This window comes from Pristis pectinata, chromosome 25 (genome assembly GCF_009764475.1).
Source record: "Pristis pectinata isolate sPriPec2 chromosome 25, sPriPec2.1.pri, whole genome shotgun sequence".
Taxonomy (NCBI): domain Eukaryota; kingdom Metazoa; phylum Chordata; class Chondrichthyes; order Rhinopristiformes; family Pristidae; genus Pristis; species Pristis pectinata.
The window spans coordinates 12989658-13002649 of NC_067429.1; the positions used below are offsets into that span (position 1 = coordinate 12989658).

Here is a 12992-nt window from a genome sequence, read left to right on the forward strand (position 1 = left end):
AGAACAAGGGGTCATTATTAGAATAAAGCATAGGCCATTTAGGACCAAGAGGAGGAGAAATTTCTTCATGCAGAGGCAAGTGAATCATGGGAATTCTTTACCCAGGGGACTGTGGAGGCTTAGTCGTTGAGTTCATTCAAAACAGTGGGTGATAGATTTCTGGACCTTAAGGGAATCAAGAGATATGGGGATAGTGCAGGAAAATGGCAGGAAGGCAAATCAGCTATGATCTTGATGAATAGTGGAGCAGGCTTAAAGGGCGAAATAGCTTACTCCTGCTCCTGTCTCTCATGTTCTTCTGTTATGTTCTTAAAGCTATCTTCCAGAAAATTAGGTTAAGAGAAGATAAGCAAATGAATTGGTATTTCCCGCTAAATAATTTATTACAGAAATCCTCCTCTTGACAGTTGGTGAAAACACATCTGTTGTACTGCACAAAATCTGCCTACACAATACTCTATTTAAATGAATACACCAGACGGCAAGGGATTTCCCCTCTTTGAGGTAACATACCTATTCCCTGGCAGGCATATGAATATACTTATAAATAAATAAAATAGATGGGGAGAAGTGATCGAGAACCAGCCTGATGTCGTTCTACAACCTACACCCTTTGGCCATCCCTTAACCATAGAAACCAAAGTAAAGATGTAATACCACAACACTGCAGGAAGCCTACACTTAAATTCTTGTAAAAAGTGAGGTATCAGGTGAGCCCTTTATTACAGATGACTGAAATAGTTGCACACATTTGCCTTGAAACTGGGTTTCACTTTTTTTTGATGTTCAAAAGAGGCCAACTCACAAAAATATGTACAATTGGTGGAAAAGCCAGTTAAAAATCACTAGGATGGTTTTCAGTGCTAACAGGTGCTGCATCAATGTTATGCTACTGCTGGGAAGTGAGTCAGCTCTTGAAGCACACTCTTCAATGACGGCACAGAAGCATCCAAGGCCGGCCCAGAAGCATCCAAGGCCGGCCCAGAGTTGATGAAAATGGGGTGGTTGTTAGAGGAGAGGGGAGACACAATGCTGTTCTGTATGGTTGGAAGCCCTTATGTCATGACATAGCCCCTGTTAACTACTGACCTGCGAGTGGCCCCAATCATCTGCTAGCTGCAGCCTGATCAAGGGCAGTGGTTACCACAACTAATTTCCAAAACAAAGGCTCTGATCATTGAAGGGAGCTCCAATGAATTATTTGACAGAATGCTGGTTATTAAGAAGTGAGGTTGGGCGATGTTGTATGCAGGACATGAAAATGACAGTATAGACCCTTCATTTGCCACTTCTTGCTGAACACACTGCAATGGCTTTTTGAGTTAATAACGAAGGTCATAGATTTCTCCCAGCAGCTCATTTCTCTGTGTGGGAGGAAACGTGCACTGTGCAACCTTACACCATTATGTGTCTGACTGATTCTGGCCAATAGTAGGCTGCACTAGGAGGAATTGCACCCAGAAGTGTCCAGGCCAGTTTCTTGATGGTCGCTGATAGATTGGGAGACAATTGCTGTCATGATCTAATATGTGCAAAATGGCCTTTATGAGCAATCCTTGTATAAAAAGCATGAGTAAATGGGTGCAATTTCTAGAATTTTGGTAATGCTTTCTCATTTCTATCTAATTAAATAGTTCTTTGGTTTTGCCATATTTTATACTCCATTGGAATTAAGTCAAATATTTTCCTTTGCACACGTTAAGTGTTATAAGGATGGTAGAAGTGCAGTTATTGAAAATACCATGCTATATATATAGTAATTATTCCAATTATAACCTTATGTTCATGTTGGATCCCTGCAGGCTTCAGCAGAAGGAATTCCTTAACTGGCATCTGCAGCTCACAAGATCAACGCCAAATGCAGTCCACCATTGGTGGGGGTTACTTTTCCTAATAGCTTCTAAATGGTGATAGACAGCCTTCAGAAGCTAAGGCTTTGCGTAATAAATTTAAAGTAAATGGAGCAGAGAAATAGTTATGGTTCTGACTGCAACATACATCTGGCACTATGATACTTCAAGTGCTTAAACTGCAGAAATCACCAGTTGTCAGTAGCTTTGAGTACAGTTAATGCCATTATTAATTTGGACATGGACTGCTATGTGATGCAATTAGTTAACAGTCAGCTTTCTTATATAAAAGGCCTTTTGTTTTATATGAACATAATAACCTTAAACAGATGTTCAGAAGAGAACATGGATGATCCTAGTCATAAATCCTCTTCCATTGTCATTAAAGATCTTGAAATATATTGCTTTTGACTTTTCATTCTAAGCACTAATATAATTTTTAGAAATACTAAGGAATCAGAACTGTTTAAAAAATTATTTTTCCTTACTACAGAATTTTTCATTAAAATATACTATTCTTGGTAATGTGTCTAAGAAAATCTGATCAAATCAGATTTAAAACCAAATATAAAAAAAAAGAGCAGGTAATAATTTTTGCCTTAATTTTAGAGGAAGTTTGTTAACCTTGTAAACAATGGAAAGGCAATTCCAAGACAATAAGAATACTTGATGCTAAGCAGCCAAATCATTTTTATATTTTTGTGTTAAAGTATGTTCTTCCACTGTCACAAACTGCAAGGACTGAATTTATTGACTTTGATTGTCTGTATATATGTGTATATAAAATGTACATTTTAAGCAATAAATTATACAAAGATTATATTGATAATTAGATTCCTAATTTTAAAATAAGCTGTATAAGTAACTTTAACAAATGGAAGATTTAGATACATTTATTATTCCTTTTTCTTTGTAATAGACATTATATTTGCTTATATTAAACACAAGGGTGTCACTTCATCAGAGAAGTTTGCTCATTTTGTAAAATATTTTGCGTATTTGAGTTGCAAAACTGACTTTGGTGTAAATGTGTATCTGCAAGGAACGGAGATTCTGTATTTAGAGACAATTGTTGGTTATCTCAAGAAAGTTGATCTTATATAAATCCTTATGATTCAAATCATTGTGTACATTCACACCTTGTAATAAGATGCTAGATAAATTATTTCACACTTCATGGAAATAGAATTTTATATAAATTGTGTTGTAATGTCTTTTGAAGTACAAGGTCATTTTCACAAACCTACAGAACATTGAACTTGGTATCTCTATAGCATCGAAGCCAAGCCACATCTTTATTTTAGGTTAGCCTTATTTTAATATCTCACATTTGGGAAAGCCAAACAAATTGGAAATGTTAATACATGTTTTAATACCAAGATCTTGAAATCACAGGATCAGAACAGTTAGGGCATCTGGAATACAAGAGTGACACAAAACTCCTTGCAAACTTGGATTGGTGATGTAAAACAATAAGGACTTAATTTCACTGCTGGTTTACAAAAAGGCATTTAAACTTGAGGTTTGCCTTCGATTTCTAAAATATCAGTTTCAGCAGCCTGGTATAGACAATTCTCTGAGGTAATACTTGTATGAGATTAAAATATTACTGTAACACCACAGTCAACTACGCCAAGAGAGTGGGCAAAGGATGAAATTGAACTGTGTGGTAGAGATAGGATTGTGTATCAGAGTGATGCCACAGAGGGAACTTCCCTCCTCCATAGGGCGCAGCAAAGTTATAAAAAACCTTCTTTATAAATGTTATTGCTACACCAGTTGAAATGAAATCTCCCTAATCACCTAAGTCCCAATATTAGTGAATTGTTACTTCAGCCAAAATTAAATGATGAAATCAAATAATTATTTTTCCTACATTTGGTTTAAAATTTCCACAAAGGTTCTTTTCAAACTTAAAGTTCAAGGCTAAAATGTTATATTTTTCTGATAAGCATTAGTTGAACAATGTCATTTAAGTCACAAGTCTGTATCTGTACAAATGTGAATTGGCCTAAAATCTACAAAGGATCTGAATATGTCCTCACATGTATGTCTAAAGCTAAGCAATAAATTGTCTGAATTACTGGTAAAAAGTTATTTTCTTTATTTCCTGTTTTAAAGCTATTTGGATTTCTAAAATGAAGAACACATTCAACACCTTAATGTTATTGTGAAATTTTAGTTTATTCTGATTGTAAAATTGCAAATTATTCATCTTCTACATCAAAATGTTAAAAGGAGTAGCATGCCACTTCATTGTCTTAGTGATATTATGATCCTGCTGGGTTGGCTATGAAAAGATTGAGCTGTGTCATTGCCTCCGTTTTGGAATATCAGAGGAAGAAATTGGCCATTTAAAAAGTCTATGTTATGAGAAAGTGAGAAAAGACTTATTAATGCTATATTGCTGATCTGTAATACAATTCCCATTTATCTTTAAATATGTTATTTTTCTATGTGACTGGTTAGAGTTTGTTTGAAAGTTGGAGATACTATTACACAATATACAAGTCTCTGATGCCCATATCCTAACTCTCATCAAGTTCTATTCACCCATCATGGTAATCCTTGCTGGCCAACTTTGATTACTGGGCTTACTGTCCCCTCCTTTCACCCCTTCCCCTGTATCTTAAAATGTTTTTTTTTAATTCCAATTCAAGGTAATTGTCTTGAATTATTAAATTTCGCTCTCTCTCTCTGAAGGTGCTGCCTGACTTGCTGAGTATTTCCAGTGTTTTATTATTAAAGTACTGATATCCTGAAATTATTTGCCATCTCAAATGTTTATTAATCCATTTATAGGTTTGTATTTAAAAGGCACAAATAACCTTCAGCAACATGAAATATGTACACAAGTGTAATTATGAAATTTTAAATGTCACGCATTTACATTACTGATGAAAGAGGAGTATTTTCAGAGCAGTCATCCACAAACATAAGCATCCACCAAACAATCAGCAGCTATTTCTTCAATGTGTATAGGTGTTCCAGTTACCTATTACGTGTATTAATCAAACTCCATGGAGCATTTCCTGATTCCATTCTTAATTGCGTCTTTCATTTACTTAAGGCTTCTTACTATCTTATACATCCTTGTGAGGCCCATCTTTAACTCATTTCAAGTTCAAAAGCATGTTTTGCCATCTTTTCCTGATATGAAGGATCAAGCTTTTTATCTCCATCTCAAATATATTAATATCTTCACTTCTCATAAACCAGAAATATATATAGAACCTAGGACGTGGTCTGCTTTTTTTTTGAAAAGGTGGCAATAGAAACAAACTCATCACTTCAGGTCAATGACCTTTCATTAGAAAGATCTGAGTATAACTATGGCTCCCTTTAACTTAAAGCTAAGAACTTTTAAGTTTTCAGACTTCAAATAAAAAAAGTTGCAATGGAATGATTAAATTTCAGTTAAATATCCTATCATTAAGTGTGAAGACTAATAATCATTTCTATTTTTTGATGTTTTCTCTTCTTCTACTTCAATACCTATAAAATATTAGCAAGGTTTTGCAGAGAACTCACAATATATCCCAAAGCAGTTAAGTTTCACAACTTGAATGAAGATTGATAGACCCAAAATACAAACCACAATAGTGTACAAATTCTTTTAAAATCTTGGGTATGGTTTGGCAAAGAATGTTCCCAGTTTATTAATAGTATTACAAATGTCTACTTTCCATTTTACCACATTTATAGCGGATTATCATAGGGAAGTGCATCTTTCAGCTGCACTGGCAAAATATTATTCCCAGATCAAGCCCAAAAATAGCCAAACAGAAAATAAAAGCTCTGTGCATTTTGAAAAATGTGCATCTTGATTCAGCACATTTAATTTTTTAATCTCTTGTTAGCTGTGTATTTGCTCAGTTTGATCACTCACAAATCCAGAGAAAAACTGTACACACTTTCTATAAACTAATTGTTTCAGTTTGCTGAAGTCTTGGAAGCAGTTTTTCCTCGAACACCTTTTGCTTCTTCTTCCAAATCATCCAAAAATCGTTCCTGAGATACTGAATAAAATGTGTATCCGTCTAGAGAGATTATTAAGGAAATATAGATACATCTGAAGAGATTCATTTAAAATCTAAAGCTTTACTGTTTTAATATCACTGTGGCTAAAAAAAATCAAATGTATGGTACATTCAAATATTAGTTAACGGTACAAAATTAATTTGTTGTGCATCTCATCTAGTTCATTCATTAACAAGAGACACGAAAAACAAAAATTACGGAATTACAAAATGGGCCTGTCATTTATTTAAAAGAAATAAATCATCAAAACCACACCACATTTCTGCTACAGATCTTATTGAATGTGTACTCTTTCTATGAATCGTTCAAAAGATAGACCAGCTTTATTAATACGACCTCACAATGTTGAAGAATTGTATAACTAACCCCCAATCTTCCAATCCTTTCAGGGCTTTACCATTTACTGCCTTAATCTGCTCATCCTTCTCCTCAAAATGAACCAATTTACATTTTTGTTCATTAAAATTTAAGCTAAACACTATCTAATCTAAACATGAAGCTTGAAGTTATACAGTCCTTTTAAGTTAACTTTGCTTCCTGTTTTTCTTATTGGCAAATTGGGTCCAGATGTAAACAATGGTCCTAAAGCTAGCTGCTGATTGACATTACCATGTACATACTTCCAGTTTGTAGTTTCATTAAGCACCATGCTGTTCTCTGTTCTACTACTAATTTCCTAATCATCCTGCCTCTTGTCCTTTATTGTTTAATTTAATTTTAGCAACCAGCTTCCTATGGAGTAACATAACAAATATCTCCTATATAATTTAATTAGAATCTACCTCATTTCCTTTGTCAAGCAAGTTTTCAACAGCTGGCTCCATCTCAACAACAAAATCCTACACCAAAAATCCTGAATTGTGAGGTGGAGTGGTACATGCCTATGAGACTTATGTGAAAATACTTGCCAGGGACAAAGGCCATGCCTCCAATCTTAGCCAACAGTCAACACTCACAAAATGCCCAAGTCTTCTGTATTCTAATTTTTTTTTAAACTTCCATTTTTTTTAAATAAACAAAAACTGAAATATGTAAATAATCTTTCAAATAAACAAACAATTAGAAAATAGCCTAACAATCCAAACCACATATGCTTGCCTTCATAGATAAGGGCATGGAATATAAAAGTTAGGACATTAAGTTTTATATCAAACTCATCTCCAGTATAGTTGCTGATTCCTAAACATCACCTTATCCTAATTTTGCCTCTTGTCCCATTTAATTTTCTGGGCTCAGTTCTGTGGTCAGGGACAAGAGGGTGTGACTGTAAGGCAGGTAGGGGGATCCAAGAGGTAGTGCTGGAGGAGCCTCAGCCCTTGAGAGTTTCCAACAGGTTTTTCTCCCTGTGCGGATGAGAATGGGGGCTGCAGGGAGGATGAGCAAGCGAACCGTGGCACTGTGGTTCAGGGAGCCATTCAAGAGGGGGCAGAGAAGACAAATGTAGGTGTATTTGGGGATAGCATAGTCAGGAGAATAGACACAATTCTCTGTCGCAAGGATTGAGAGACCCGAAGGCTGTGTTGCCTGCCTGGTGCCTGGGTTCAGGACATCTCATCTGACCTGCACAGGAAATTGGAGTGGGAGGGGATAGATCCAGTTGTCATGGTCCATGTGAGTACCAATGATGTAGGGAGAACATGAAAAAAGGTTCTGCCGAAGTAATTTGAACAGCCAGGGACTAAATTAGAAAGCAGAACCAAAAAGGTAATAATCTCTGGATTGCTATCTGAGCCATGTGCAAATTGGCACAGGGTCAATAAGATCTGAGAGTTAAATGCATGGCTCAAAGATTGGTGTGGGGGAAGTGGGCTTGAATTCATGGGGCATTGAAACCAACGCTGGAGAAGGAGGAAGCTGTTCCAATGAGACGGGCTCCACCTGAACCATGCTGGGACAGGGTCCTGGCAAATCGCATTACTAGAGCTGTAGATAGGGCTTTAAACTAAATAGTTGGAAAAGTATGGATAAAGTAAAAGGGGAGTGCAGGAGAGGTTACTGAAGTCTCCAGAATAATGAATAAGACAAAGTTTAGAAAGGGATAAGAATTTAACTTCAGGCAACATGGAGACAAATTTGAGAAGAAGGGTGGTGAATACCTGAAGGTGTTATATTTGAATGCACACAGTATACGAAATGAGGTAGATGAGCTTATAGTGCAGTTAGAAATTGGCAGGTATGATGTTGTGGGCATCTCAGAGTCGTGGTTGAAAGAAGATCACAGCAGGGAGCTAAACATCCAAGGAGACACATCCTATCAAAAAGACTGGCAGGTGGGCAGAGGGGGTGGGGCAGCTCTGTTGGTAAAAAATGAAATCAAATCCTTAGAAAGTGACATAGGATCAGAAGATGTAGAATCCTTGTGGGTAGAGTTAAGAAACTGCAAGGGTAAAAAGACCCCGATGGGAATAATATGCAGGCCTCCGAATAGTAGCCAGGATGTGGAGTACAAATTACAACAGGAGATAGAAAAGGCATATAAAAAGGGCAGTGTTATGGTGGTCATGGGGGATTTCAATATGCAGGTAGATGGGAAAATCTGGTTGGTACTGGATCCCAAAAGAAGGAATTTGTAGAATGCTTACAAGATTGCTTTTTAGAGCAGCTTGTGGTGAAGCCCACTAGAGAAAAGGCAATTCTGGATTTGGTGTTGTGTAATGAACCAGATTTGATTAGGGAGTTTAAGGTAAAGGAACCCTTAGGAGGCAATGATCATAATATGATAGAATTCACCCCGCAGCTTGAGAGGGAGAAGCTAAAATCAGCTGTATCGGTATTACATTTGAGTAAAGGTAAATACAGAAGTATGAGAGAGGAACTGGCCAAAGTTGATTGGAAGGGGACCCTAGCAGGGATGACGGTAGAGCAGCAATGGCAGGAGTTCCTGGGAGTAATTCGGAAGATGCAGGATCAGTTCATCCCAAAGAAGAATAAGCATTCTAAAGGGATGATGAGGCAACCGTGGCTGATAAGGGAAGTCAAAGACAGCATAAAAGCAAAAGAGAGGGCATACGTATAATATTGCAACAATTAGTGGAAAGCTAGAGAATTGGGAAGCTTTTAAAAACCAACAGAAAGCAACTAAAAAAGCAATAAGGGGAGAAAAGATGAAATATGAAGGTAAGCTAGTCAATAATATAAAAGAGCATACCAAAAGATTTTTCAGATATATAAAAAAAGACAGGCAAGAGTGGACATCGGACCACTGGAAAATAATGCTGGAGAGATAGTAATTGGGAACAAAGAAATGCGGTGAATTAAATAAGTATTTTGCGTCAGTCTTTACTGTGGAAAACACCGGCAACATGCCAGAAATTTGAGAGTTAGGGGGCAGAAGTGAGTGTAGTCGCTATTACTACGCTTGGGAAACTGAAAGGTCTGAAGGTAGATAAGTCACCTGAACCAGATGGACTACACCCCAGGGTTCTGAATGACGTAGCTGAAGAGACTGTGGAGGCATTAGTAGTGATCTTTCAAGAATCACTAGAGTCAGGAATGGTTCCAGAGGACTGGAAAATCGCTAATGTCACTCCACTCTTTAAGGGGGGGGGGGGGGGCAAAAGAGAGGAAATTATAGGCCAGTTAGCCTGACTTCAGTGGTTGGTAAGAGTCCATTATTAAGGATCAGGTTTCAGGGTACTTGGAACCTCATAATAAAATAGGCCGAAGTCAGCATGGTTTCCTTAAAGGGAGATCTTGCCCAACAAATCTGTTGGAATTCCTTGAGAAAGTATCAGGAAGGATAAAGGAGAGTCAGTGGATGTTGTTTACTTGGATTTTCAGAAGGCCTTTGACAAGGTTCCGCACATGAGGCTGCTAAACAAGATGGAAGCCCATGCTACTACAGTAAAGGTACTAGCATGGATAGAAGATTGGCTGACTGGCAGAAGGCAAAGACTGGGAATAAAGGGGGCCTTTCCTGGTTGGCTGCCAGTGACTAGCTGTGTTCCATGGGGATCGGTGTTGGGTCCACTACTTTTCACATTATATGTTAATGATCTGGACGATGGAATTGATGGTTTTGTGGCCAAGTTTGTGGATGATACAAAGATAGGTAGTAGGGCAGGGAGTGTTGAGGAAGCAGGGAGTCTGCAGAAGGACTTGGACAGGTTGGGAGAATGGGCAAAGAAGTGATAGAGGGAATACAGCATAGGGAGGAGTACGGTCATGCACTTTGGTAGAAGGAATAAAGGCGTAAACTATTTTCTAAACGGGGAGCGAATTCAGAAATCGGAGGTGCAGGATTCCCTAAAGGTTAACTTGCAGGTTGTGTCAGTAGTAAGGAAGACAAATGCAATGTTAGCATTAATTTCAAAAGGACTAGAATATAAAAGCAAAGATGTAATGCTGAGGCTTTTTAAGGCGTTGGTCAGACCACATTTGGAGTATTGTGGGCAGTTTTGGCCTCCATATCTAAGGAAGGATATGCTGGTGTTGGAGAGGGTCCAGGGGAGGTTTACAAGAATGATCCTGAGAATAGAACGGTTAACGTATGAGGAGCATTTGATAGCTCTGGGCCTGTACTTGCTGGAGTTTAGAAGGATGAGGGGGGGGATCTCATTGAAATCTACCAAATATTGAAAGGCCTGGATAGAGTGGGCATGGAGAGGATGTTTCCAGTAGTGGAAGAGTCTGGGACCAGAGGGCACAGTCTCAGAATAGAAGGACTTCCCTTTAGAACTGAGATGAGGAATTTCTTTAGCCAGAGGGTGGTGAATCTGTGCAATTCATTGCCACAGATGGCTGTGGAAGCCAAGTCTCTGGGTATATTTAAAGCAGAGGTTGATAAGGTTACAGGGAGAAGGTAGGAGAAAGGGATTGAGAGGGAAAAATAAATCAGCCATGATCCAATGGCAGTGCAGACTCGAAAGGCCGAATGGCCTGATTCTGCTCCTATGATTTATGGACTGACCTTTCTGCATAAATCCAGCTCGTGGACATGTGCGTTAACTTGACTTTCCCGTACAAATGGCAAACAGCACAATTTGGTTTGGTCTTTCACACAAATATGTTAGTCAACAGCAAGCAGCAGCAACAACAACTGTGTAAAACCCAAGCTAACTATCTAGATCCATTCTTGCACTTACAACACATAATCAAACATATTAGAAGGATACAGATCCCCAAGACGATGGCCCCGATAGCTAAGCCCGTGAACGCATTCCTCCCGCGTCGCTTCTGGACTTTTTTTTGCCACTGAGCCAGCTCTACTTTCCGTATAAATTCTAGTTGTTCTTTGGTCAAGCTATCCTTTTTCGGGTCTATGCGTTTAGCAAATTCCGCTTCTCCCGGCGACTCCCTGTCCGCCATGTTTCTGAATCACCAGCAAGATTACTATACGGAAGGTCAACTACGGAAAGTGGGAGATCGGATGTCAAACAGCAACGCGATTTATTCCTGTTCCTCGTTTTTTAGAATGTCCACAGAAAGGATAACATGTATTCAGTTTTTGGTGTGAAGTAAACACGGAAACGGGGGAAATACACTTCCAAATATTGGTAACTGTAGAATAGAATATCATGAAAAATATTTTTAAATTTGTATGGAGAGAAATGGAGTTAGCGTTTCTGGTCAATTGAATGGTCGCTGACCTGAAATATTTGACTTTTTTCTCTCCACAGAAAACTGCGAGATCCGCTGAATATTTACAGCAGCTTCCCTTTGATTTCCGCTTTATGTCGCTCAATTAATAAGAGTGACAAATATGAATAGGACAGGAAAGCCATAAATATATTGCAAAAGATAAACGCAGCTTCTCTAGCACCCTTTGAGACTTTCTTTAAAGTGGATCCCTTGACCAAAAGAAACACAAGAGACTCAGATGCTGGAATCTGGAGCAACAATCTTCCGAGGAACTCAGCGGGTCGAGCAGCATCTGTGGGGAAAAAGGAATTGTTCACGTTTCGGGTCGAAACCCTGCATCAGGACCTTTGGCCGAAATTTAGATCGCTCATTAGGTTTCCGCAAAGTGCTGGAACATTGTTATATGTTATTGTTCCCTTCCCTACAACAGTCACTATGCTTCAAAAGTACTTCACTAACATAAAGTACTTTAGGAAACCCTGAAGTCATAGAGGATGCCGCACAAATAAACGTTTTTTTATATAGCTACCAGAAGTTGCTATTGAGTAAGTTTCATTTTCAAGTATTTTTCAACCATTGGGTGGCACTACAGGACTATTTAAAAAAGGAACATGGCTGATGTTGTTCATCTTTAACTTACTTGCCTGCACTAACCCTTACGTCTCTTGATTTCCTTAATAACTGATGTTATATTAATCTCTTTTTTGAAATAGAGATTAATATAACATTAGCAGGAATCTCCATGGCCCTCTTGGGTAGTAAATTTCAAAGATTCATCACTCTCTGGATGAAGAAATTTCTTTATAACACTCCTGAATGACTGACCCCTTATTTTGGGACCGAGGCCCCTGGGTCTAAATACCGCAGCCAAGAGAAACATCATTTCCATGTCAAGCCCCTGAAAACTTTGTATGTTTCAATGAGATTGTCTCTCATTCTTCTAAACTTTAGGGAGCCTGGTTTTCTAGCGTAACATTTTTCAAATGCAGATGTTCTTCAATTTATAAACAAGTTATATTCCATGAAAATGTTTCATTAAGCAAAAATTCAGAAATCAAAGCAGCATTTCGCATTATTTTGTAGAACAATCAACAGAAAGAGGTAGAAGAACTAGAAACAGAGGCCTGGTCAGCAGTGTGCAGTGGGATCATACTGGTATTTGGACATCTGGTTAGTGTCAGTGTAGGAGTAGAGCTGAGGCAGCTTTCCAGCTGTGACGGCCCCTGAGGACATCCCACTCACCCTGAACACAGAGGAAAACCGATAAGGATATTCTGATATGCACAAACATTTTGGGATACTGTGTACCAGAGGCAGTCTGGTAAATTGTAAAAGCTTAAACACTGATAATTGCAGACCAGGTGGCTAAGGTGATTATGGAAGCCAGCAGGAATTTGAGATATAAGGAAAGTAATTGACTTATAGACATGCAATTGGCCGTAAATCAAAGCAATGTCAAGAGGGTATGCAAATAAAGGTATAAAAAGGATGCCTCACAGGATAATCAAGATCAACAACTCT

At 38.2% G+C, this 12992-nt stretch overlaps 2 protein-coding genes across 2 annotated transcripts in view; one reads left to right on the plus strand and one right to left on the minus strand.

The window, feature by feature from the left end:
* The window catches only part of wnk4a (WNK lysine deficient protein kinase 4a), a 73912-nt gene extending 68617 nt beyond the window's left edge, over positions 1–5295 (plus strand). Inside the window, 1 exon segment of the mRNA XM_052038645.1 lies at positions 1803–5295. Within this exon segment, the coding sequence (XP_051894605.1) occupies positions 1803–1894 (92 nt within the window). The 3' untranslated portion in view covers positions 1895–5295.
* A 351-nt stretch (positions 5296–5646) lies between these two features.
* On the minus strand, positions 5647–11233 carry LOC127582977 (cytochrome c oxidase assembly factor 3 homolog, mitochondrial). Its single transcript, XM_052038646.1, has 2 exons — positions 11006–11233; positions 5647–5890 (listed from the first exon to the last, which is right to left on the minus strand). The coding sequence occupies exons 1-2, from the start codon at positions 11196–11198 to the stop codon at positions 5784–5786; spliced, it is 300 nt and encodes a 99-aa protein (XP_051894606.1). The 5' UTR covers positions 11199–11233; the 3' UTR covers positions 5647–5783.
* Between the last annotated feature and the right edge of the window lie 1759 nt (positions 11234–12992).

Excerpts from the sequence above, each read along its gene's own strand:
- LOC127582977 (XM_052038646.1), bottom strand. The coding sequence starts at position 11,198 with ATGGCGGACAGGGAGTCGCCGGGAGAAGCGGAATTTGCTAAACGCATA. Across the intron at positions 5,891-11,005 it reads GGCCATCGTCTTGGGGATCT|ACGGATACACATTTTATTCA; the intron begins GTATCCTTCTAA and ends TAATCTCTCTAG.